General features: G+C 37.3%; 1 protein-coding gene across 8 annotated transcripts in view; it reads left to right on the top strand.

Moving 5' to 3' along the window:
* LOC141915448 (uncharacterized) overlaps positions 1-27393 on the top strand; it is a 134488-nt gene that overhangs the window by 60357 nt on the left and 46738 nt on the right. For 5 of the 8 annotated variants that reach the window (XM_074806974.1, XM_074806976.1, XM_074806975.1 and 2 more), the window contains 5 exons: positions 2214-2393; positions 3521-3570; positions 6676-6861; positions 17659-17755; positions 22258-22434. In XM_074806974.1, the coding sequence (XP_074663075.1) occupies positions 2214-2393; positions 3521-3570; positions 6676-6861; positions 17659-17755; positions 22258-22434 (690 nt within the window). The remainder of the gene's footprint in view (positions 1-2213; positions 2394-3520; positions 3571-6675; positions 6862-17658; positions 17756-22257; positions 22435-27393) is intronic. The other 3 variants (XM_074806977.1, XM_074806978.1, XM_074806979.1) reach the window with 3 other exon arrangements.

Here is a 27393-nt window from a genome sequence, read left to right on the forward strand (position 1 = left end):
CCAGTTTCACCAAAAAGTTTTACTAAAATTTGTTGTGTAATTGCAAATGGTTACTTCATGTTTTCAACGAGGACAACAATTTAAACTTAACCGTTTCAGGCTTAAACTTTTTCGTGAAACTGAGCCCAGGGGCTTTGTAAAATAGAATAACATAGTATTTCCAAATTATATTAGTACCTAGGCATATTTTTTTACCACAATAAATTGCAAAATTCTAACGCATGACATGTTCTATGATTGTGGTGAGTTTTAAGGTCATTGGTGTTTGTATATGGTCACCAGTGGGTGTTGAATAGTACAATAATTTATAATATCCATATTATATTCGTACCTAGGCATATTTTGTTAACTCAATCAATTGCAAAGTTGTAGCTCATAACATGTTCTGTGATTGTGGTCAGTTTCAAGGTATTTGCTTTTTGCATATGGTCACATGGGGACGTTGGCATATGGGGGTGTTGAATAGTAGGATAAGTTGGTATTTCCATATAATATTAGTACCTTTCTATATTTTGTAACCACAATCAATAGCAAAGTTGTAGCTCTTGACATAATCTGTAATTGTGATGAGTCTCAAATTCATTGGGTTTTGTATATGATCACCAGGGGCGTTCAATACTGAAACTTAGAATGTTGAGCACTTGAAACCACACCAAGTGGGCATGGTGTCCCTGGACCCCTAGTTTTATTTTTTCGTGGATTGCTTTGAATTTTGCCTAAAGATATAGGTAAAAAAAAGAAAAGTTCTTTTTCTTTTTTCCCTTCCACCCACGTAAAAGTGTACACCACCACTGATTTTTTCCCTTTACTCCACCAAAGATTTCCTCCCAAAACCCTGAAATCCAAGTAATCAAAAAAAAGCGCCTCATGTTGTAAACACTCTACAAACCACATTCTTCTCTGTGAGTGTATACACAAATAGATACATTCATCGAAGATTTGTATTGAAAATCACTATTAGAATACTCCTGCTGGGCTGCTAGTGTGGTTTGCTTTATTTATCCACCTTCTGAGTGAAACATTTCCAAATAATTGCTGATGTGGGATAAGCCTGATCACACAGAGACAATTTTGGCTTGGGCCCATTTGGCACCCATGTGAACAGTTGTTCCCGGGCCGAAAATGCTCGTATGATTGCGGCTATAACGCTGCATTTAAGAACTGTTGTTGGACTTCAAGTGATGAAAACATTATGAATAGCAACAGTACATGTATCAGAGAGAGTTGCATGTTACAGCAGAGAGAAAAGTGTCTGCTTTGTTGAGAAAATGGCGGCGGCCATGGACTTTACCAAACCGTCTTTTTTGGTTAAAGTTTTAGATGAAATGTTTTTCTGCTTTTGCGAAAATTTACTTATAAAGGTTTCAAACATATATAGTTGTCAAAGAATGTTTATTTAACTGTGTTTCATTTTCTATCCAAAAGTGGGGTACTTCATCTGGTCATTGGTTTCTGCATCTGTTTGCCAAGGTCCCTGCTAATATAATTTTCAAGACACCGCTTTCAAACTATTCATTTAGAGAGATCTGATATCAAGCATTTTAAACCATTCTCCACAGGGGCAGATCCAGACGGAGGCACAAAGAGTATATGGTCCTGTCGCAATTCCTATGCCCTTTTGAAAATACTGTGGCAATATCTTTCAGGGTACTTTTTCTACCCATGACATATAAGACAGAAGTTTGCTGCGCAAGATTTAAGTGCTATAAAATTGTATGAAAATGCACTGAAATTTCAAATTTTCCTTGTTTTGGCTGCGTGGATACTTAAGATGCCCTCATTTGAAGTCTGCCCTTGGATTTGCCCCGGCTCAAGTGGGCCTTAACTTAATTTTGATTTAATTGTGTTTTTCACATTTTGTTCAAATTGATATTGGCACGCTGTGTAGGGATATTGTTGACTAATAACAGGCCCATGCGCAGAGTGGGTTCCAAGAGTTTTTATGCCATTCCCCTCCTAGAAAGCGCTTAGGTGCAGGCTGCCAGTCAATGGCCCATGCAGTTTGATGTCTTAGGTTTGATCATACATGCCCTAAAATCAAAATTATATTAGAAAATCCTTTTGCAACCCTGCGTATGGGCCTGCCTTTAATCCCTATATTTACAAATTATATCGTTTCATGAGTTGTTCAGCTTCCTGTATTTCGCATGGGTATTCATGAATTTGTATGATATTTGCTTTGGTGGTTATATGCATGTATAAATGTCTATTAGGTCTCAGTTCCTGCTTCTAAACCGAATGAAAATGAAGGCCCTAGAACGTGGCGTCTTGGGTTACGTAAAACTAGCAGCACTCACCAAGTTTCAAATCTTAGTCGTGATGACAAGATTAACAAAGAAAAGCCTGGTTTATTTCGGTCATATTCAAGTCCCTTTCTGGCAGAAAATGATAAAGTAAGTGTCAGCTCATTAAAAGGAAGATTTGCTTTTCCTCAATGGTGATTGAAATTGTGTGAACTAAAATCAATATAAACCTATCTAGTAAGAAAGTACCACACAATGGTCTTCATCATAGAAATTGGAAGTGTTCCTCTTTTAAGATTTGACATGATTTTTTATTCTTAAAAAGTAGATGATTAGGCCCAAGAATGAGATGCCTTGTTTTTTGTCACAGCAAGATAGTTAGATAAGACGAGGGCAGGAGATTTTTATTTTCACTTTCTTGTTTACATAAAGAAATCCTAATGAAAAATTATTCATTACTAATTTTTCCATGACCATGGTAGAGGTATCTCTTTTTTATATGAGGTCAAAATTCCCTAGTTACATTAAAGAATTCTAGCCAGATTTCCAACACCAGAAAAATTCAAAACTAGAGTAAGTCTATAAATCGATGGGGCGGACTTTTTTTAATTGAATTTCAAGAATCATTAAGTCAAATCTTCTTAACAAGATTCTTTGCAAAGACAACTTCTTTGGTTGTTGACACTGACTGATAAAAAGACTGAAGTTTGCATGAATTCCACAGGGATAAACATTTGTAACCACAAAGAAGGTTCAAGGCCCAGTGATATCTTACACAAACTTTGGTCCGAATCATGGGTTACAACTAGGACAATCAAGCTTGCAAGCAGAGATTGTGAAATACTATGAGAGAAAATGAAAAAAAACTGACTGAAGTCCTTTTCAGCACGGCGGGGTGTGCAGATTTCAATTTTGATTTTCATTTTGATTTTTTTCATTCCACAATCCTTTTTTATTTACAACTTTTGTCGCAAAAAATTAAGATGCTGGCATTGATGAGAAACAAGGTATCTTTTTGTTTTCGCTTTACATCAGTGTGCACTGTATGTATCATATGTTTACCTAAGTGTGTATGCTATTTCTATTTCCACTACCTATGACCAGATTTTATCTTCCTATTGTTTCTGCCTGTATTACAGACTTTTACTTGAATTTTTCTCTTGATTTTCCTCTTGATCAAACCTTATTGATTTTAATTTGTTCTTGACTATGTCTGTAATGTCTGTTTCTTTCTTTAAAGCTCATACTTACAAGACATGCATATATTTTTGTTGCAGGAACGAAAATCTAGTCAAGATACTGAACTGGCAAATAGAGAAAGAAGAAGGTAAATAGACAAGTATAAAGTTCCACCATTAGACACTTAGAATTCAGACGCTAAGAATTCAGACGCCTGCTTTATGTTTTCTGTTGTGAAATGGCATCAGAGAGTATGTCACATGAGTTAATTGACAAGTGTGGACTGGCTTCCTTTCCGATTTTGCAGCAATAATGATAAGCCGCCCTCTGGATAAGAAAATTCGAAAAATATAAATTTTGATTGACATTGGTCAAAGAACGTTATGTATCAAATATTGGTGACTCCTAGAATATCATTCTCATGACATTTGGAGACAATCTCTTTTGAGACTTTTTAGGTTTCTCAAACTTTCATGGATTTTATGCAGTTGTATAAGCAAGCTCTCTTTCATTTAGTTACTAAATTGGTAGCTTTCTTGTGATTTGAAAAAGATCGGGCTGAAAAATATCTGAAGTATCATTCGCACTGTACCCCATATGCTTATTAGCCATATTGGATTGTCGCAATTGCGTCTATTTCCCTCAAACCTGGACACTGAAGTTACACAAAAGTAAAAGTAATTTCTGAGCCTTAGGGAGCATTTGCCAACTCTATAACATACAGGTGTGGAAGAGTACCAGCATCTAGTTTTCATAGTTTTTCATCAGGCCATTCCAAAATAATTGTCTGTTTGCCGTTACACTGACCAAGTTTTCAGGATGAGTCGGTAAGTAGAAATATTATTTTGGTTTACCTTTGTTAGCCATATTGAAGTTGGCATTGAGCCAATTATGTAAAAAATCGCGGTACGTTTTTTATGTGAGCATTTGTTTCATTGGTTCTCAGCCTAAATGACGTATAATCGATACGATCGAAGACATGGCGAACCTCCGTCGGTTAAATTCTACGAAAAACGGTTTTGGGCGGGAAAATTCTTAACTCGAATTGCAATGACCTCGATTGGGGGCGTTGTCTCTACGAGTGAATGTGATTGGCTGTTTTTCGCATATACAGGGAATTCCGGCGCTAATAAAATAATTATGGGAAAGCCAAAATGGGGAACGTTTCATGGGTTGACACGTGCGCGGGAGCGCTAATCATTAGACAGTTGCACACACACACACACACGCTCGTACTACTGCTTTCTTGAAAAACTTAAACTAGGCCACACTCGAGGGATGTTTTCACACGATGCACACTTTACTTCAAACATACGTAGCTCATACATCGGTAGCGGGTCGGTCGGTCGGTCGTTTTTTATAAAGAATAAGATTTATTTCAATGAATCAAAAAAATAAGTTTTCACTCGGTACCTTTGAAGTCAGGTCGGTCGGGTTACGGCAAACAGACCATTATTTTGGGATGGCCCCAGGGATTCATTTCTAGATAGAAAAAGGTTTTTTGAGGAAATATCGCCAGGTTATGACTTATTATCTTGATATTTGTTAAATTGTATCAATGTCGTAGTATTCATCTCTGTATATGGACTTAGGGATACCCAGGTTATTGTTCTCGTCAGGGAGAGTTGAATATTGATTTGTTTATAATTTGCTGGTTATGTTGATGGTACCTACGGATATTTTGTTACTACAATTGATTGCAAAGTTTTTTTTGTTTCAAGGTCATTGGTTTTTGTGTAAGCCAGGGGGCAGCGTTGAATAGCCAAATAACTTAGTATTTTCATGTTGTATTGGTACCTAGGCATATTTTGTAACCACAATGAAATACAAAATTGTTGCTCATGATGTTCTATGATTGAGATGAGTTTCAAGGTCATTAGTTACTGTATATGGTCACCAGGGGTCTGAATATTGAAAGTGTCAGACTGTTGAATAATTAAAACCACTTCGCAAGTGGGCATTGTGTTCTTGGATCCCTAGTTATGTCATGGAATGTTGGTCCAGTGTTTGGAAAGTTTATGCGCTGCAGTTCTAGATTTTTTTGTTTTTGTTCATTTTCACCTACATACTGATTAGCAGTTCTAGATTTTCTAGTTTTTGTTCATTTTCACCTACATATTGATTAGCTCAAGAAAAAAAACCTCATGAACTGCTTCGAAGTTCCTTTTTCATTTACATATTGATTAGCTCTAGGAAAATTCCATATGAACCGCCTAAGTTTTTTGCATTCGAAATTTTTCAATGCATAGGTAGAATTCATTTCTTTTTAGTAGTTTGCGCACGGTGTTTGTTTGACAACCAAGAATGCTAACACATTCGCTGCCATCTACGAGATAATATCTTGTTCTCCTGTACCTGTAGCTGATCTGTTTATTTCTTGGCTGGCACTGTGAAGCTGCTCTCTATTGCACAGGGATGAAAATCTTCTGAGGAAACGCGGTTTTCCGCAGTTGAATTTTATCATTCTTGAGATTGATGTAGATCTGTTGAAAATTTATGGGGGGTCAGGGTCTTGGAGAAAAGTTGAGAGTTAGATCGTAGCACACTTAAAGAACAGACCGTAAACGCGTCTTATAAAACCGGTGCTATGATCTCTGAAATCCTTTTACAACATCGCTGTCGTCTAGACCCACTGTAGATCAATAATATATATACATGTATATCGCTGCATGGGAAATCTATGTCTAGAATCTGCGGTTGCACGCTTCATTTCATTCAACACAGCATAGCCTAAGTGCTCAGTAATAGTAGTCATTGTTTTAATTCAGGCACAGTGTGCTTGTATTGAGTGATAGATAGGAAAATTATAGATACGGGCTCCTCTTGGGACTCAACTATTTATTGACATGTGCATTTAAGTATGAACATGTTCTAGTGATTTGGATATTGTCTGAGCCATCCTTTTCTTTTACTCAAGCCATGAACAATGAAGGACCAACCACGTGGCAGCAGTTATATTTTGTCATTGGAAAATGGGCCTCAGATGCCTCCTTTAAATTTCAAAAATTTCTTTGGAGTTTCCCCCAAACCCCCTTGAGGGGGCTTCGCACCTTCGGTGTGCGCGGCTGCTGGCTTGGCCAACTATAGTTATAGCGTAATACTTATGTTTCTAATATTTCCGCGTTTTTCAAATGCCTCTGTTTTCATCCCTGATTGCAACTACGTATGAGGTGGCAGCTAATTTGTTAACATATGCATTTATATTGTTTTAAAGTTTTTCTTATGAACTGACAGCATGTTGTTCACGTGACAGGTTCATCGCACCGAATGCATTCGTATTATCGTCTTCATCTTCATCCCTATCGTCTTCTACCGTGCCTACAAATCGATTTTACCAATCCAGTTATATACCGTACCATATACGCAGGCAAAAACAAGACGAGACCACAACAACTACTGTTACCACGCCTAGTTCCTTAACTACATTAGTTAACAAAAGGTGAGATAATCCTCTACAAGATGTAGATATATGGAGATAGACCCTTTAAGCACATATGGTTCTTTACTCCTAACAGGCTATTGTGTTCACTTTTTATGTATGCGTGCATAGGCAGAATCCAGTTATTTTTGGAAAGTATTCAAGTCGTTTCAATGGATGATATTCATATCCAACCTTGTAACCCTAGACATCTGCAGCCAAAAAAGTGGCCTCATGAGATTGAAAATAGTTGACTGGCCATTCACTGAACTCTACACTTTTACACGTGTTTGAAATTGTCCAAGGGCAATTTTGAATATATTGGGATCAATTTTCTTAATACTGGTTATGCATATAAATAATGTTTGTTGAATTAAGGAAAATTATGCTAATCGATCACAAGGTGGAGAGCTGTTACTAAGTAATGAATATTTGATTATGTATATAATATTTCCAATGGTAGTAATACCTATAGCTACATATCTTGTTACTACAATCAATCGTAAATTTGTAGCTCATGAAATGATCTTTGATTGTTGTCATTGGTTTTTGTATATGTAAACCCAGAGATCAGAATTCCCCGCGTACGCGCGGGAAACCGGGGATTTTAGTATTGAAAAATATCATTTTTCCAAATAGTCCAAAAATGATGTAAAAGTAAAGGGGGGGGAGGTTATGATGGTCATGCATGCATGCATGCATGCATACATACATACATACATACATACATACATACATACATACATACATACATAGGTTTTCACGTGAACCTGTTGAATCGTCTACTGTTTTACTTCCGGGTTTTATTAGGGTTTCTGCTGCTTTTGCAGAATCCCTATTGTAATTCTACTGATTATTAACCATTCTGTATCACAAGTACTACGCTGCATTGACAGATACTGTACATGATATTATTAAGATATTATTTTCTTGAAAGGTTTCGAGGCTTTAACTATTGTTGTTATTGTTTCTTAGTTCTCGGTTCCCTTCCTTAGTAACCTCTATAATTTTGAATTACTGTAATTAGGGTTTTCTGTTACATTGCAGAAAACCCTATTGATATTCGCGTGTTTATTATTTGACAATTGACGTCAAAACTGCAAAGGCTTTCTTACCTTAACGCGGTTTCCGATACAATCCGTTTTATTTCATTTAGCTCACTTCGATCTATAGATACTGCATGGGAATTTCGATGAATCAACGTTACAAAAGCACTGTCGGGCTGTAAACATCGAAAATTGTGCCCCATTCAATGAGGCGACATGATTTTAGAGTCGTCATCCCGAAATCATCCGCAGGCTGGCCCTCACTTCGATTATCAATTCAAGTGTAAATAAAAAAATTTATTGACGCAAGCCTTCACATTCAGTCACGGTCTTCAAACAGTAATCTAACAATTTCCCATTTTCTTCATTGGTACACTTTACCGATCCACATGATATTTACTACTCTGAATATTATAAATATTATGAGCACTATTGAGCAGTAAAGATCGATAATCAACGTGTGTCATTCCACGGATCCGCTGCGAGTTTTCCTCGCCATGAGAATCAAATCAAGTACAAATAACTTTATTACTCCCACTGATTTGCCCGCGGGCTTCAAACAGTTTTACAATATGCTATTTTCCTTTACCAAATTTACCGGATATTTACTACGATAAATCATTTAAGTCCCGGTGAGTCGTAGGCCTAAACTAAACAGGCCGAACAGATTCAGCAGAGAAAAGCTGTAGTGTTGACGAGGTATCAAAATAAATGAATTTATTACTACAGCGATTTGGCCCGGGCTTCAACCATGTATTTGTATTCTATTTTTCCTACAGTACATACCGAGCTTTTCCAAATCCACAGGATATTTACTAAATACCTGTATATTACATATTATTATCCGTGGGAGAAAAGCTGTTGTGTCGGTGAGGAATCAAAATAAAAGAATTTATTACTTGATTCGGCCGCGAGCTTCATTCAATTTTTCCTATAGTACGCACCGATCTTTACCAAATCCACAAGATATTTACTAAATATAAGTATATGACACACTCATCCGTAAGCTGGACTCACACTTATATTCGGAGTAAGTGTACACGGGGGGAGGGTAGGAGATCGTTTCTCGGGTCGCTTGAAATGTTCATTGAGTTGTACGGACTCATGGATTGAACTCCAAAACAAAATTTGCAAAAAAATCCGGCAACATTGCTGCGATGTACAATTGATGCGATCCCTGTTAAATAAGGTGTAGGAATAAGATGTTTAGGAGGGTTAAAATTCAATAGGCCTAAGACCAATCCGTCCGGGTGTTAGGCCTACGCATATACATAGGTCTACGTAGGCTAGTAGCCTCTACTAGGTTAAAGCTAAGTTCACTATAAAGGAGGAATCAGATTTATTAAAATGCATGTATTAGTGATTAACTGGTTCTGACTTCCAATGATCAATCACAATTATTAACGATATTTTATTGGCAAAAATGAAGAATTAATTCCTAATGACTGAAGTTACTGCGGATCCCCAGAAAGATCGTCGTTTGTTCAAAAAACCTTTCGCTTGAAATTTTTTTCGTCGAACCAATAATATTTCATTCGATTGAACCAATTTGAAAAAATCGTTAGGCCAAAGTTTTTTTCGTTCGAACAAACTTTTTTGGTCCATACGAAATGTTTTTCGTTCGAACAATTGTTCGATCGAACAGAACTGTTTTCATTCTCTTGTCAAAATATTAAGTTTTCCGTTCGAACAAGTATATTATAAAAAGTTTTTCAATAGAACAGAATTATTTTCATTCAAACATTGGTTCGAAACAAAATTGTTTTCAATCGACAAAATTTTTTCACTTGAACAGTAACATAGCTCTTTATTCGAACAAATTTTTTTGTCAGAACGATGAAAAGTTTTCATTTGAACAAAAAGCATATTGTTCCATCAAACGGAATTCTTTTCATTCGAACGAGATTTTCTTGTCGGAACATTAAGTTTTTTGTTCAAACAGATATATTGTTCGATCATAGCGTTTTTCGTTCTAAAGCGCACAATTCTGGTGGAACTAGATCTTTTCTTTACAATGAGTATTCTTTATTCGAACAAAATAATCTTTTCATTCGAACTCAAAGGTATAATCTGAACCTGGGTTTTCTTTATCCAATATACATATCATGCCTTTCAGGTTGAAGCCCATCTTCCATGTTTCTAACCATGAACGGCACACAGCTTGTTTAGGTCATTTTGGAAATATACTCTGTCCGGTACATTTTGAATTACTCTGTATATCATCTATCAGGAGAGCGAAGAGAAGACGACTTAGGAAACTACCTTGCGTGACTCCACTAGTTAGACCGATTTATTCCAAGATGAGACTGTTTCATTGATTTCAGCCGCCTGTTTTCGTTCAGAGAAATCTGCTGAGCCATTTGAAGGTCAAGTGCCCTGTTTTCTAAATGTGATATGTGTATAAAGGATAAGTGTGTTACTAATTCTGATTTTAGTAAAGCCATTACTGAGAAATAAGACTTTAAAGTTGGCTATTTTCACCAGTTTGCCGTACACAGCAGGTGCACGTTTGCTGTGATAAACCCACGATCGCTGACGTCATTGTAGTCAAACACATATTTCCACGCACATTGTATCACTGAACAATAACAAACTTTTGAGGCACTTTATGAACACCAAAGCTATGGCTAAATAATAGATTTGATTTAAAACAATGAACTTAGCTTTATTAGATAGATTTTAAAACAATCCGTGGTGAAATAAGCAGTGTACGTCTGAAATAATCCAACAGTTTCCAGTCTCTAATCCCGCACCGCATGATCACCATTCGTAGTGTATTTAATCCTTTTCGAAGTTGTTTAGATTCCTAAATTCTTTCTGATGTATAGCGTTGATACTGTTATACGTAACACAACAAACATACAATGGATAGCATGCAGTAGAGCTGTGACTATAGAGAAGACATGATGTTGTTTTATAGATTTTATATATAGGCTATGTGTACTGACTTCACACACGTGTATGTTTGTTTGGCAAAGATGACGCATGAATGTGGCGCTGACATGCGGCTGCGGCCGAGGTGCACAAGCTATATAGGTCAATGATCCAGTTATCTAATTTTACTGATTTAAGACAAATAAGTGACTTTTTTTCTGTAAGGCTGATCCCAGGTCGTCATTTATATACATTAGTATCATTTGGATAGTAAATCTCAAAAAGTATGAATAAGAGGGCACTTGACCTTTAAGCGACCCATCATTGATACCGTTTCCAAATAGCTTATTTAGTAATCGCTGATGTTGGACCTTATCAAATGCTTTTTTGAAATCCATAAAGACTAATTGAGGCCTAACTGTCGATTTTCCAGAGTCAAATAACCATCTGGTCCAGACATCCATGGTTTCAAAGTAGGCCTCATTGACTGTTTGTCAACCGTCCTTTTATAAAATCGTTTTGACAGTTGAACAGGATTCTAACTTCCTTCAATTTTTATGGCATGGTGCGGCTGCATCAGCGTACACACAATCGTCGTCACAGTATTCAGATGAGATCAAGAATATGTGAGGGTGAGGAGATCAAGAGGATGTGCAGAAAACCCGTTATCGCTGCTTTGCAGCTATATTTCATTATTGTGTTGTTGTTCCTCTGATGACGGGGCTTAGTTAAAGCCTCGAAACTGCCAAGAAAATAAACTTTTTTACAGATCAAACTGTACATGCTTTTATTTGTTAACTCTACTCTGACATAGATATCAGTTAATTGCAGTCAGTATCCATCTACGTATGTGTGTTGTGTATGTGTCTTACACCCACAGCGCATCACAGTACTTAAGGTGTGTTTGTGTCAGTGTCCCTGTATGCATTGATAGAGTGGTGTACTACATTTTATATCGCATATGAAACTTTCTTCCTTTGGTACAAAATAACTTCCAAAGGAGGCTTAGTTTCTCTTCGGAACTTTTTAAAGATTCAATGCAGTAATAAAAGCTCTAATCCTATTGAATTTCATCAGAATCCGTTGCTTATTTATCAATTTAGTTATTCATTTGTTGGGGTTTCATTTCGTTTCGGAAGAAGACATGCCCTTTTACATATATTCATGCTTCACACACGTGCTCGTTACAGACTATCTGCTATGTGATGTATTGATCTGTGCATGTATATGAAAAGCGCGCCTTGTGCGTGGCCCTGTTAAAGTTTTACTGGAAACTGCAAATGACTCAACTGCCAGGGTTCGTTGCGGCAGTGAATTGTATAGAAGGGCAGCAAAATTGGGAACTTGGACATTGTTCAGTTTATGAAAATAAGTTGTCTAAAGACTGGCTTATGTCGACAAGCAAAGCGATGCCTACCGAGGCAACTGGGTTTATCGCCGATTAATGGCCTATGAGAGGCCGCCAGTTGCTGCTCTATCATTTTGACATAAGCTGGCTTGCGACGTCGACCCGACGCCTACCGACTTGTCGAAAGCCGTTTCCGGCTAGTTGCCCATGTCCTACTCCGGCCTACAGTAGGCGGACAGTTGCTTTCGATCGCAACCGACATAAGCTCAACTGCCACGCGAAGGAACTGAGCGCAGGAGTTCTAGCCAATAAGAGACCGCATATACATAGTACAAATTATGACCGCTAGGTAGCGTCATTCGTAGTTAGTCATAAACTTTCAAGTTCAAGTACTTCAAAACGCAAACCAAACCTACAGTACGGCAGATGACTGGACTGAAGATCTAGAAACAAAATTGGTAGAATTATGGTGTGAGCGGCCATCTTATATGATGTTGCTAGCACATTGTATTCATGACATAATCAGGAAGATAAAGATCCTAAAGAAATAGCTTTTCTGATGGAAATATATTTGCCAATAATTCAAAATAATTCAATTTTTTTCTCAAAATACTTATCACATGACCGCGAGCCGTAACCGACATAAGGAGGGAAGACAACTGGGTGGATCTAGTATCCCGCTAGTCGGCCTCAGTTGCTGCGAATCGGAGCGCAGTCGACATAAGCTGGACTGCGATCGCGGTTGGTCTCAGTTGCGTCGGTAGGAGTCGATAGGCGTCGCATTGCTTGTCGACATAAGCCAGCCTTAACAAAGTTCGTACACAGTGTATAGAAATCACACCATGAAAGTGGAGAGTGTCTATTTGAGTCAGTAGGGAAAACCTGCTACCATGTATATTCATGATGAATCGTCATGCAGTTGTGTGTGATGGAGATCGTATCAATAGACAGATTTTCATGAAAACTTCTGGATTCAATCAAGGGGGACATCTCAGGCTTTTTTGATTACTTGGAGCACGGATTCTCTGAAATTCTTTCAAAAACTTCATGCCGAAGATAGGTAGGCCTATGCGTTTCTATTCATATTTCGAAAAAATACATTCTTTTCTTGATATTTTCTGTCCTTATTTTCGATCTAATTATCCGTAAAAAGTCAGCTTTCTCCCATCATTTGAATGCAATCCAATAGATTTCACTATTTTTCGTTTGTTCTGCTTTTAATCTCTAATCAAGAGTACCAATGTTTAATTTTGATGCTGATTAAACATAGACTCTTGTAAATTTAGGAAAGTCCATATCAAGAATTTCGTTTCTTGTTATCTCTTCTACTAAATATGTGGCGAGCACTTTGCGCATCGATTGAGGTCAGTCATCCCTCCAGTGAATGCAACTAAGGAATTTCTATAGCCTTAGCACAAGTTATAGCATATTGTATATAGCCTATATGAAGCATTATTCGGCTAGTAACAAGAATATTGCTTAATGGATTAAATTGAAACTTATGTGAAATGTACGTAATACAGGAACCTTGAGGTAAGTCTAAGGGATCTTTGATTGGGACCCTGAACACCCACCACGTGGTGTTTAACTTTTGAAAATTGTGACATCAAAAAAGGACTGTTAGAAAAAATTTTTGTCTTAGAGTCATCAGCTTCGGGTGAGCACGAAAGTTGTTCATGACAGCTCGGAGATTAAAAAATCAGTGGCATGGCCCATCTGCAATTAACTGATTGGGCTCTAGGGGCTCTAAAATGGGCCCTAAATTTTTTTAATGAGATTTTTGCTCCTAGCTCCTTAACCGCGGGATATATATATAATCGTGGTTGCAATGTTTGGTTAGTAGCCCTTTACAAGACACTTGTATTGATGTATGGTTTAAGTAGGTAACTCATATGGTTCTCCAGTAGCGCCACCTGCAAGTTGCTGGAAATGCATGTTCATTGATATCTACTAAGCGGATTAAGGGATTTCTTTGAATATTGATACAAATGTACCTGGATATGAAATACAACGATCCTCTCACATAATTAGTTCCGATTCTAACCACTAGGGAGCGTAACTTTTGAAAACTCATTCTTGCATCCGTTATTCGTGGGTAATTCAACCATTTCATTATGGATATCACAACCTGGAGTGAGTACATATACATATGTATGGTGTGCTAACCAGTTAAATTAGTTCATACAACTGCCATTAGGGAATGATAAAAACACGGTATTATTACCGAAGTTATTTTCCCTAAACTTGATACATTAGTACTGTGCACTTAGTAGCCATATCGGTCGACATATCCACGATATGTGCTGACCCCTAGGTGGTGCTCCTTCAAAATAACGCTACGTTATGAACTGATTTCAGTGAAATCTTTTGCAAGCTTTAATTAGGTTTTTCTCAAATCGAATGGAGGACGTTGATATGCTAATTAGTCATGTGCTCGAATTGTAAATTCAATCTAATTTCATTTTGTAAAAATATCAAATCCAATTCAATTTTATTTCATTGAACAAATTAATATGATACACGATTGTACTGGATAAATTACATTGAGCGGGGAGTGTATGTTGATAAATATAACCTACAGATTGCATCATTAGCCATTTATGAAAAGCTGACAGGCTGTCCGTTGTGCCCCTTGGGCTCTTTGTTTCAAGAATAAACAGAAATATAGCTGCAAAGCGGCGATAATGGGTTTTTCTGCCTTGCTGGTTTTAAACGTCGTATTAGGAAACTTATACAGATTTCGACGAAATTAATCTCGTCAGTTCAGACGGGTAATTTGGAGCACCACCAAGTTGTCGAGACTTATTTGGATGTGTGGATCCGTATTGGCTGTTATGTACAACGAAATAAGGAATCAGGTTTAGTCAAAATAACTTTGATGAAGTCACGATCCCCTAGTGGCATTTGTGTGAAATAAGCATGCCACTTGGCATATTGCACATATGTACGTGTACTTTGATACCAGGATTGTGATTTCTACTATAAAGGACTGAATTACAAGCAAGTGGCACTCTAATCACGTCAAATAACGTGCAATTTCTTGTAAACTTGGTATGTGTAAAATGGGGTAGGTCCATAAATTGCAGCTATTGAAAATCAGCTTTTTCACTCATCCAATATGGCTGCTATGGTTGACATCTTTAATTTCGTGTGAGCTCTCTTGCTCTACCAAGGAAATGTTAACTCTAAACATACCGGGGTGACATACGTAGCGTTACGCCGCTTACTAGTTTAATGTAGAGCTGAATGATATTAGAAGACTCGATTTCTGGAATGCCGTTATTATTAATGTTGAGTAAAAACAAATTCTATTGGCTATATAACAGCTTTACTAATCTTTGTTACATGACAGTACCAGAGCTATTTCTAGATTTAAGATCTAGGATTGGCATCACTAGTTATGGGCAAAAAATTGTATCTAGCGATTTTGTTAATTGATTGATATGAATTTTCCTTCAATGATTAAAAGCATAATTTACAAATCATCTAAGAATCAAATCATCTAAATGAAATGTATGGAGTGGAAGAATCAATGGTAAATCATAATATCCGTGATAAAACGATACGAGTAAAATCCCACAATAAAAGAATTAGATGATAAAATGTTTATTAAAACCTGTCTAAGAAACATCCTACTGATAAGAAATTTATTATGAAATTTACTAGCCGGTTACCCAGTTTACCCTATGCTTATGGCCTCCCCAAGATTCACAAACGTAATGTCCCTTTACGCCCTATAATTTCAAGCAGGGGCTCTCCCTCTTATTATCTTTCTAAATCTATTGCCAAAATGCTTTCTCCCTTACTTGGGTCATTCTCTGGTTCTCATATCAAACATAATATGGATTTATTACAAAGATTACGTCACATTACCCCCAATGGTAACAAGTTCATCTCTTTTGATGGAATCTCTCTATTCACCAACATCCCTCTGGAACCTACGTTAGATTTCATTAAACGTAAACTTCCATCCTTAAATTTGAATTTTCCTGTCTCAATCCACTGTCTCATTGACCTTTTAGAATTATGTGCTAGAAGAGCCTATTTTCAATTGATGGCATTTTCTTTGAGCAAATATATGGTTTCGCTATGGGTAACCCCCTCTCGCCGATTTTAGCTAACCTCTTCTTAGAACATATTGAATCAGAAATTTTACCCTTATACACTGGGTTCGCGCCTCTTCTATGGCTCAGGTATGTTGATGACATTTTATGTTTAGTATCAACTGATTTTAACCTTGAATTGTTTTTGACATATCTCAATTCCCTTTATCCTTCCTTGAAGTTCACCTTTGAGTGGGAAGTTGACGGGAAAATGCCCTTTCTGGATGTTCTCATACATAATTTTAATTCGAGATTAGGTTTCTCTGTTTTTCGTAAACCTACTAACTGTGAATCCTACCTACATTTCTTCTTGTTCACTCCAACTTACCCTAAAGTGGCAGTTGTTCAAGGTTTTTTCCTTCGGGCTTATAGGATTTGTGATAAAAACTTTTTAGATCATGAGATTTTACATATTCAATCCAGTTTCAAAAAACTTGCATACCCTGACAAGATTTTAGTGAAAGCCCTTCACAAAGCCAAAAAAGTATTTTTCTCTCCTGCCCAACCCCGTAATCCTATTGATTCGCCTAAACCTAAAAACAAAATTATAGTTCCTTTTGTCCCTTGCCTTGACAAATTCAAACCGGCTCTTCGTCATTTGAATACTGATTTAATTTTCAAGTATAATAACAAAATTTCTAATTTTTGCTCCAATAACAATCTGAACCCTAATGTCCATTGTGGAGTTTATAAAATCAACTGTTCTGATTGTAACCTTTTTTACATTGGGGAAACCGGTAGGAATATTAAGGATCGTATCAAAGAACATAAACGAGATGTATTTAATGGGGTTAAATTAGAAAGTGGGGTAGTCTCCCATTCTTTGGTTACCGGACACAATTTTGATTTTTCTGGAGCCAATATTATCTTTCCCAACAGTAGTCGCACTAAACGACATATAGTTGAATCTGCTTTGATTACTACTCATTCCGATCGTTCTGTCAACCTCAATAATGGTTTCAGCCCCCATAATAAACTTCTTTCAAGTTATGTCAGTGCTCTAGTCCCCATAACGTAATGTGCAGCGATTCGTGTCCTATTTCATATTTCATGTATTAATACTGTATTTGGCAAGTCATTTAGACTGAAGAAGGGTGGTAGTAACCACCCGAAATATTTCTTATGTGTTTTAATAAACATTTTATCATCTAATTCTTTTATTGTGGGATTTTACTCGTATGGAGTTGAGATAGTCATGAAAGGTTGCTTTCTTTTGGTATATTGTCAGGACTCAAAATTGAACAGTTATTGATTGAGGAGGTCTTGAAAATGGAAAATCCCCTGTGTTTATAATTCATTTGAAGTTAATGCGTTTGTTTGTTTCATGAATGGCTTCCCCGATTGCATGTACATTTTACCGCTTTCATCCAGACTAATGCTCTAAAATCACATACTATCCTTATGTTCGAAGTGAGGTTTATATTTTCTTTCAATGCACATTTTTTAGTTCACCCAAGTTTGAGCCACCAAAGCGTGATGAAGAAGCAGAATCACAGAGGCGGGCTCGGGCAAGACGGGCTAGAGAATCTCGACGTTCAACTCAGGTAATGTCAATTTTTATGCCCAGCTTTTGGTTTTATTGTTCAGGGATGATTATTTTCCGCTGTTTGGCAGATTTCCGCCTTTTCAATCAATTTTTCCTCTTTTCTCAGATCGATGCGAATCCGTTGAAAAAAATTGGGGGGGGGGGTGAGGATAATGGCATCTAAGGATAGATTGGTTTGACCATAAAAGCATTTCCCCATCTATTTTTAAATGAGATCATTTTCGTTAGCGGCATGTGTATACTAACAAAGTTTTATCTATCTGTTGCCCGACCATGTATCTGTGTATATATGTATCTAGGTTATTGATTTTTTACCGAGTGTTACTCGCGTAGTGCTTAAAAATGACTTTGCGGTCCCTTACGTGGTGCCGTCTACATTGTTTTCGTATGCAAATAAATAGATGATGAGCATCTTGACTCCTCTTGGAACTAGCAGTATGTTGACGGTAAAACATGGACGATGTTGTTTGATTTCTGAGTGGAATTTCAATGTAAAAACTGCTGAAAAACGATTTGAGACGATGTGAAAAATAAAAAATTTCAAACCCCCCTCATTACTTGGTTCTTTTGACACTCGTGGCACTCAAAATCAAACACCCCTCATTACTTCGCGCCTTCGGCACTGGTGCCTGGCAGCTGATGCTGCCAGTAACATCACGCTTAGGGCATTGGTTATTTCTAAGTTATTACAAGATTCGAAATTTTCCGCCTTTTTGATGATGGCCCGTTATCATCCCTGATTATTGCTGCTTACTGTTGTCACATTGTGTTTCCAATAGAGAACAAATATGCGTAATTGTATTTATCTCATCAAGGGTAGAGGCTAGGATGAATAATTTTCCCGGTTTTTTGGTTTACATATGGCGTCACTTTTGAGCGAGTGCATCCGCTTTTTCGTGGCACAAAATTTTATGCCAATAGTGCCGATTTTTATGAGCACAAATGGTTCATGACATGAGCGCCTAGCCGCATGCAAAGAACAGGGATCCCAAACTTCTGACTAAAAAAATTTTTTATGGTGTCTGAGATCGATACAGATTTGGTGTTAAAATAAAGGGGGTAGGGGGTAATGATCGGTTATGACACTTGTGGTGAGTTTTGTAATGATCGACTTGCCGTGGCTAGCCTGAGCCTACATCTGGAAAATCGATACTGTACCGCGTACTGCTGCTACAGTATTGTAGGCCAACGCGTGCTGTCACGATATGAATAAGAAAATAGTGGAGCGATATGGTTTAAACAATAGCATTCATACACACGCCACACGCTAGCGAGCAGCGTCTACATTACTGATCACTAGAGTATATACCTGCGTGCATGTGGTCTATTGATTTGCGCGCAGCAGTAATGATCAGACTGACACGCGTGATGCATACATGTCGTCAATCAAAACAAACTATTCAGTAGATCCAAAATGTCGACTGCCCGTAAATGTTTTTTTTTTTGTTTGAATAAAATTAATTATAACTATTGACAAATCTTTCTGCCGAGAAAAAAGCTGCTGCTTCAAGGATTCGAACCTAATATCGATTGTTCGAAGATTTCAACCACCAATTAGAATCTTTGATACATTAGTTATGGATCAAACATGGATTCCACATCAAACTGACGTTAATTTTTGCTAGATTCTGGTCCTGAGAATTTCCCAGATGCCTGGAAATTGCCTCAAATTTAAAAAAATCTCTTGGGGAGGGTCCCCAAACCCCCCTAATGGCGTGGCTTCACGCCAATGGAGCTTGCGAGGACAGAATTAGATCAAGTTGATTTCCGATTTTTGGTTTACCTTTGTCAGCAGTCTGAGGTTGGCATTGAGCCGTACGGTACGTTTTTTTATGTGAGCATTTTTGGTTTACCTTTGTCAGCAGTATGAGGTTGACATTGAGCCAATTCATGTAAAATCGCAGTACGTTTTTTTTTTTGAGCATTTTTTTCATTGGTTCTCGGGTTAAACGACGTATAATCGATGCAATTGAAGACATGACGAACTTCCGTCGATGACATGGTCAACTTTGTTTAAATTCGACGAAAAACTGTTTTTGGTGGGAAAATTCTTAGCTCTTGTGTATAAAATTGCAATGACCTCGATTGGGCGAATGTGATTGGCTGTTTTTGGGATATACGGGGAATTCTGGCACTACTAAAATAATCACGGGAAAGCCATTAATGGTGAACGTTTCATTGGACTAGGTGCCGTATATGTGCAAATTTTAAATGCTCATTGCTGGTGAGAATATAATTATTTCACATATTGCCATAGGTATTGTTTCATTTTAATACCCGGTGATTGCGTTGATTGAGATTGAAGTGAAGTGAACGTTCACTACACAAGGCCTACACGTGGGAGTGCTAGTGCACACAAACACACGCTCTCAGACTACTATATGGTGATGCTGTAACGCTGCTTGGCGAGTGCACGTTTGGTATGATAACAGGCTGAATAATCGTGGTAGCAGATGAGCGCTTTGTTTTCTGTTTGTAATAATTTGTAATTTCTTGTGACCTGAAAATACTAAGCAGCGAACTATAGGCATAGGTCGAGGTCTGAATATTGTGTAATGGTAAATTCCAGGATTTAAAACGATCTAATGCTTCGCCCCTGTGTATTAGCTTCCGCGGCCATACATTGGAAGAGGTTTCGTTTCCAAGACTCAATATTCAGCCACCCTCTGATATGTGACATCATATGAATTTCATTTGAATATTTTTTCATATTGTGAAAAATATTTTTTTGAAAATATAAAATAGTTTCCCTGCCGCGCCTACCTGTACCCTACGAAATTTTGGACTTAGACCATAAATAAATGTTTATCTTTTGGTCTTATTTGACTAAGATAAAATACAATATAAACTTCTAGAACTTTGAAGTCACGAATTAAAAAGATTTTTCAAGCAATGCCCTTACTCCAAACAACCTCTAGCTTTCAAGGTAAACCACACTTTGCCCATGGGCAATTTATTTTCATTGGTTCTCAGATTAAACGACATATAACAGAGATGAGAATTCCCCGCGGATCCGCGGTTTCCCGCGGATTTCTGTATTGAAAAATATCAATTTTCCAAATAGTCCAAAAATGATGTAAAAGTATGGGGGGGGTGATGATCTCACTCAATTGGTCCGGCGCGATCGGTAATCAGGTGAACCGTAAAAGCGTTCAGTGCCTGTTTTACTTATCGTCACGTAAAAGTATCGCATTTCAATGCATATTCATTGCAACACAGTGATTTTGTATGTACATTTGTACTGCGATGAGTTTGTATGTATTTTATCGATCGGTTGCAGACACGCACGCACAGCAACAGTAGTAACGTATATAGGTCTACTTACTGTTGCTGCGTGTGTGTGGCGAACGCTTTCGGATATTATACACTACTTGGTGATGATTTTTAGTGAGCATTCATCGGCGCATTTTTACTGCAATAATTCAGGGCTCGACCCGTAATGCATGAGATGCTGAATGTCATCAAATGAGGATGTACCACATTGGAACTAGCCATTACCTTCCAAAATATAATAGTCGTTCATGGGTTCGAGATCGCTCTAAGTGCTCGGAAAACGTATTTAATTTCTAAAATTTTCTTGGGGGAGGACTCAAGATGGCCGTCCTGTGACCTTTTTTTATGCCAAAAAATGTAAATTTTGGTCGGAATTCCAAGTCCTGTAGCTTCCTTCTTGTTTGCCATTTTTCATTGAAATTTGTGATGGCTATTCTGTGAAAAGAGATCTTTAATACCTGAGAAGGGTATTTTGATCAGCCAATTATCACACATTTTGCGGCCATCTTGGTGTCACCAGTACTCATTCATAGGTGGAAAAAAGTTTTCCACATTATATTGATACCTAAGCATATTTTGTTACCACAATCAATTGGGAAGTTGTAGCTCATAACATGTTTTATGATTGTGGTGAGTTTCAAGGTTATTGGCTTTGTATACGGCCGCCAGGGGGTGTTGATTTATACAATAACTTAGTATTTCTATATCATGTTCGTACTTTAGCACATTTTGTTACCACAATCAATTGCAAAATTGTAGCTGCTGACATGTTCTATGATTGTGGTGAGTTTCAAGGTCATTGGCTTTTGTATATGGTCACCAGGGGGTCGTTGAATATTGAAAGTTTTATTGTCAAGCATTTGAAATCACTTTCCACGTGGGTATGGTGTCCCTGAGCCCCTAGTTTACCATTGGAGTCGTTTGAGTTGTTTGTTCGCACCTCTTCCCCATCTCATGGGAAATGATGAAACTTGGCTGCCCCATGGCTGAATACGTGAGGACCATGGCTTTACTCGGTTTGGTTAAATGAGCATCTACTCATGTACAGTAACTTAAAGTTTTTGGGTCAAACATGCGCCCCAGTCATCTTCTCAACCAATATATTCCATTATTATTTACAAAACTACTTAGATGGACCATGATTAAAATATGTTTGCTCAGTGATAAGTGAAACTGATTGATTTTGAATTATTGTTTCCGATTCACTTTTACTTTTGTATTTTCTAGGGTGTGACTAAAGAAGATGTTGAGCGAGCGGAGGAAGCTTTAGCTGCTAGTGACAAAGATGAACAACGTTGGTCAAGGACTGCGCCACCTACTGATAAGGAAGAAAATAAAAGTGATAAAGAAAATAAACCGGAAGAAATTCCATCTTACCGAAGGTCATGGGAGGAACGAAAGGAGGTACTTAGACAATTATAGTTCTGTCTTGCTGATATGTATCATATCCAAAATCATCCGCGGATTTCCGTGGAGTTCCATTTTTAAGCCAGCCATAGGCTCGCTCCGCCTATGGCTGGCTTAAAAATATATATATATATATATATATAATCTGTCAAGTTCAGTTTTTCATTTTCCCCTGTCATAAATGACTGGTAGGACGCGTGCTGGTTAAGACCCAGTTGCTCAAAAGTTGGTTAAAGATAACCAGTGGATAGATACCATAGGAACAATGAACTTTTAATTGTAACTATCCACTGGTTGCCTCTAACCAAACTTTGAGCAACTGGGCCCAGAATTGGGCACTTAACTTTTTGTGAAATAACTGAAAACATGCCAAAATCGAGCAAATCGCCATTCGTTTTGCAAACACGTGTTTTTGTGAATTTTGTATAGGCCTGGACTGCTAATGCTGTGAAATTTTGTGTTCATACATTTCCACATAATTTGCTGAATAAACTTCTAAATTTACTCCAAGGCCTGCGTAAATTAAGGGGTCCCACCTGCACCTAACTTCTTAATAACCTGGCTTGACCTTTGACTATAGTTTCCTGGATAGATCCAAGAATTGCGCCTGTGTCAGTCTGTGCATGTGGGCGTACAGTTGTTCCCACTCTACAGTCTTCAGGTTTGATTGATTTTCTTGGGTTTTGTTATGTTTGTTTTAGGTGGGAGGTGGATGAACCCTATTGTTTTTAGCCCACTTGGGACTTGTGTCTCAGCGGGCTATTGCGTTTACAATTCGTCCATTGCCCGTCCATCTGTTCGTCATAGCGTCCGTCAGTTCATAGCACAATCCAGTTATTTAGGGAAGTTTTGAAGACACTTCAATGGATTAAAATATGAGTCCCACAATCACAAGTTCGAAAAGATTTAAAATATCAAAACTATAATGAATTTATTAAAAACTCGAATTTTCGGTTTTATCCTAAAAACCATTCTCAAGAGTGACTAGCCTAAAATTATGACATTTCACAGTATATATACCAGTAAGAACGACTATTGCACATGAAAACTAGGTAATATTAACCAGAGAGGAAATGTATAGGGACAAAAGTTTATTGTGAAGGGAGAAGCCAAGGTTACCATTGACACAGGAATTTGAATGGGAATTTATTAAAGCCGACTCAACTATGTGACGTCGGGTAATACTGTGAGAGGGAAAAATTATACGAGAATTATCAAAATCAAATTGATGACCATTGGTATCCCAAACGTGGGTACACTTCCTCTCTGGTTAACATTACCTACTAGTTTTCATGTGCAATAGTGTGTGTCGGGGTGTGCCAGACCCCCGACTTATTTTCCGGATTTTTAGCTTCACGTAAGTGGCAACTCCGGAACATAGTTTTGACGACTAAGTGCCCGACTTGAATAATATACAATAATAGCACTAAGGCTAATAATTATAACTGTCACAAACATGTAAAATGCTACATTTCTAAGTTTCACTAGCTACTACTATATAAATTAGAAGTGAAAAAATACGGTAAAACTAACAACACATTATGTTCCTAAGCATGTCCACGATCCGACACATTCAACGATTAGGGCTTAAAGAGACCCGTTAAACTGCGAGAAATGCTTTAATACAGCGATGGAGCTATGTGACCACTGAGGCGTGAGCCAATAATAATATAGTAACGTTATAGAAATATTTGACTATTCAACAATTGATCCCTAAAAACTAGCTTCTACAAAACATATCTGACAGATTCTTTTATCAGTCAAGCGTGACACAATAGGCAGCCATCTTAGTGTCATCACTCCTCATTTATAGATAGAAAAAGGTTTTCATGGGCTTGCATGCTTGCAAGCCCATATTGCTATCACACGGATTGATAACTTGCTTGGGGAGTCGATAACTCTCATTAGAAACTTCTTTGGACTTTGATATTTACACACATTTATTGCAGTAATAAAATCTAGGTTCCTTTCGTATATTGGCTATATCGGTTGTCGTTTTCATTGTTTTATGATTTTGTTTAATCATTTTTGTTATTTCAGCAGCGCAAACCAACCTTGGTTGAGCGTCCGTGATCAGTCTTGAAATTGGTATTCATGCGCAGCATAGTACTGCCGACAATTCAATTCATTCTTTATTGACACAATTAAAATTTCACGATAAAAAATTTACTTTCACGTTTTTAAAAAATTATTTTAATTTTCTTTTACTTTCATTGGGTGCTTGCGTTAGCGGCCATTTGAAAAATCTCTGTATGAACATTTATATTGTTCAGTTTAAATATCTGAAACTTAAAACCGCTTTTCTGTAAAATAAGCTCTGAATTGAATTGAAGACTGGTTCCCTGTTTCTTCAAAGAGCCAGGGGGAGGTAGGCTGTGGTGGCAATAAACTTTATTGGATGATCGTAGTGGAGTTTCATTTGAAGGAAATGCAACCTATTCTTGCTTAATGTCTTTATTATTTTAAAAGAAAAATTGTGGCTCCTATCTATTTTCGTGTTCGCTTCTCTTCACCTGAAATCACTGAAGTTAGTCACGTTTTTTCATTCAGCTGTAAATTTTTCTATGCAAAATCATTTCAACACAATCCGATAAGTAATCTAGGCCTAGCAATTATCAAAATGATGATAGATTCTGTTAAGACACTACAATATTCAAATAACAACTATCCAAAAGCTTGCACTAACTTGGTCCACGTCTACAATAAAACCATTCTGATTCCCAGTCGATGTAAGACAACACCGATCTCTTAGCTCTTTAAAAAGTAATGAGTTCAAAGTTCGATTAATTCTACTACAGAAATACAAAACCACCAAGCAAGCTTTCAGTACAACCATGTCAGCCAGTCCATTTTTAGAATTTCTTTCTTGTTTGAAGAAAATATCGACATATTTCAACGGATAAATAGTATCACTGTCGTAGCATTCATCTCCTCATGTGGAATTGGGGTCATCCGGGTTTTTGTTCTCGTTACCAGGGGAATTGAATTGAATTATATACAATTTCCTTATTTATATTGGTACCTACCGTAAAAACCGGCGTATAAGTCGAGTTTTTAACCCTTGATTTTACCACTAAATTATTGACCTCGACTTATACGCCGAGTACAGTTTTCTACTAAGTATTTTCAGGTCACAAGAAATATTGATTCTACCAGATAAAAAAGACAGTGTTCATCTTCTCACTGCTATAACAGTTTCAATAATTATTCATGATAAATAAAGCTATTTAATGAAAAAACTTCTTTCATTTTGACACAACTTCATTTAAAACATGTATTCATATATGCGCACTCATAGCAGCGCTTAATACATTAGGCTATATATAGGCTATATATAGAGTGTGACTCACACTACTGTATCACTGTATGGTAGTGTATTATACCTGAGTGTGTGTATCAGTCTATTGATTAACACACAGCAGCAATCAGGCTGACGCGCGGTGGCTGCATGAAGGCACACATCGTTATCAAAACAAACTATTCAATACAATGATACAAGTAATTATTCTTCTAAAAGAAGGGACTCGACTTATAAGCCGGGTATATGTTAAAATCATAAAATGTAGGTCTGAAAATCGACCTCGACTTATACGCTGCGTAGACTTATACGCCGGTTTTTATGGTATATATATTGGATATTTTGTAACCATAATCGATAGTAAAATTCTAACTAGTGACATGTTCTTTGATTGCGAGGAGTTTTCAGGTCATTTTGATTGTTGTGTATGGCCAGCAGGGGGCACTAAATTGCCTATTAAGTTACTGTCTTCATATTGTATTGGCACACGGGCATATTTTGTAACCACAATGAATTGCAAAATCGTAACTTTTGATATGGCAGATTTCACAATAATGGGTCCTAAATAAGTCAAAATTTTTGATGAAGGAATTAAATAAAACTAGGTATTATTTTATTTTGATAAAGTAACGTTTTTGACTGCGCTGATCTACCGATCTTCGACAGCCGATTACAAGTGGGGCTTTCCACAAAATAACAAATTTTCCCTCCATTTATCAAAGATACATTTTTTTCTTAATATCCTAATCTCAAAAATCAACATATTTAATTGAGCATAGAATCACTTTTATCTGAAATAAACAAAGGTTAACCAGCAATATTCGAATGTAAGGCACCGTTGTCAAATATCTGTATGTTGAATGAATGTGTACTACAGCGCGCCTGTATCGGCCTGATATACTGCTAATACACTAGATCGATAAACCGTTCGAATGCTAGCGGTGAACTGTGATGCTCCCTATAGGGGAACACTGTAGAGCGTAAGCGCACATAAACTGTTTCAACCTAACAATTTTTTGTGAAGGTAAACAAATGTTACATTCGATTACATCGATTCACCGATAAGGCATATATTGTTGCACAACATCATTTGCCCTTTTGATTGACCCTCCAGGAAAGATGTTACAGATAAGTTTCCGTAAAATTTATTTTTATTACCGAAGTCAAATTATGGTTACATTCGGTGGGCTTTACACACACTGGGTCTATCTTACAATATTTAAGAATTATGCAGGTTTTAATTGATTTTCATGGTCAATTGATAAATTATGACATATTTCCTTCCATCATTCATGTTTCGTAAGTTATTATTAGGTATGGGGAGAGTACCTGATCGGGAGGAAATTGACAATGTAGCAAACGTAACAGCGTAACCCTTCAGGAGCCTCATTGATTGACTGAGAACTGGCTGACTGCCAGGAATATCGCATGTTGTGCACACATCGCAGTGTTTACAAATCTAGGACACTGGTGGTTCAAGCCACTGGTTTTAAAAGAGCGCTGGGCGCAGTTTGTTAACGAACGTTACTCTTTTTGTTAACTTCTTGTTACGTTCATATACTAGCAGAAATAAATTTGCGAGTAGATATTGGTACCCAGTACTGTGAAATCCGCCATATGTTCTATGATTTTGTGATTATCAAGGTCATTGTTTTGTG

Source organism: Tubulanus polymorphus, chromosome 1 (assembly GCF_964204645.1).
Source record: "Tubulanus polymorphus chromosome 1, tnTubPoly1.2, whole genome shotgun sequence".
In the NCBI taxonomy this organism is placed as follows: Eukaryota; Metazoa; Nemertea; class Palaeonemertea; order Tubulaniformes; family Tubulanidae; genus Tubulanus; species Tubulanus polymorphus.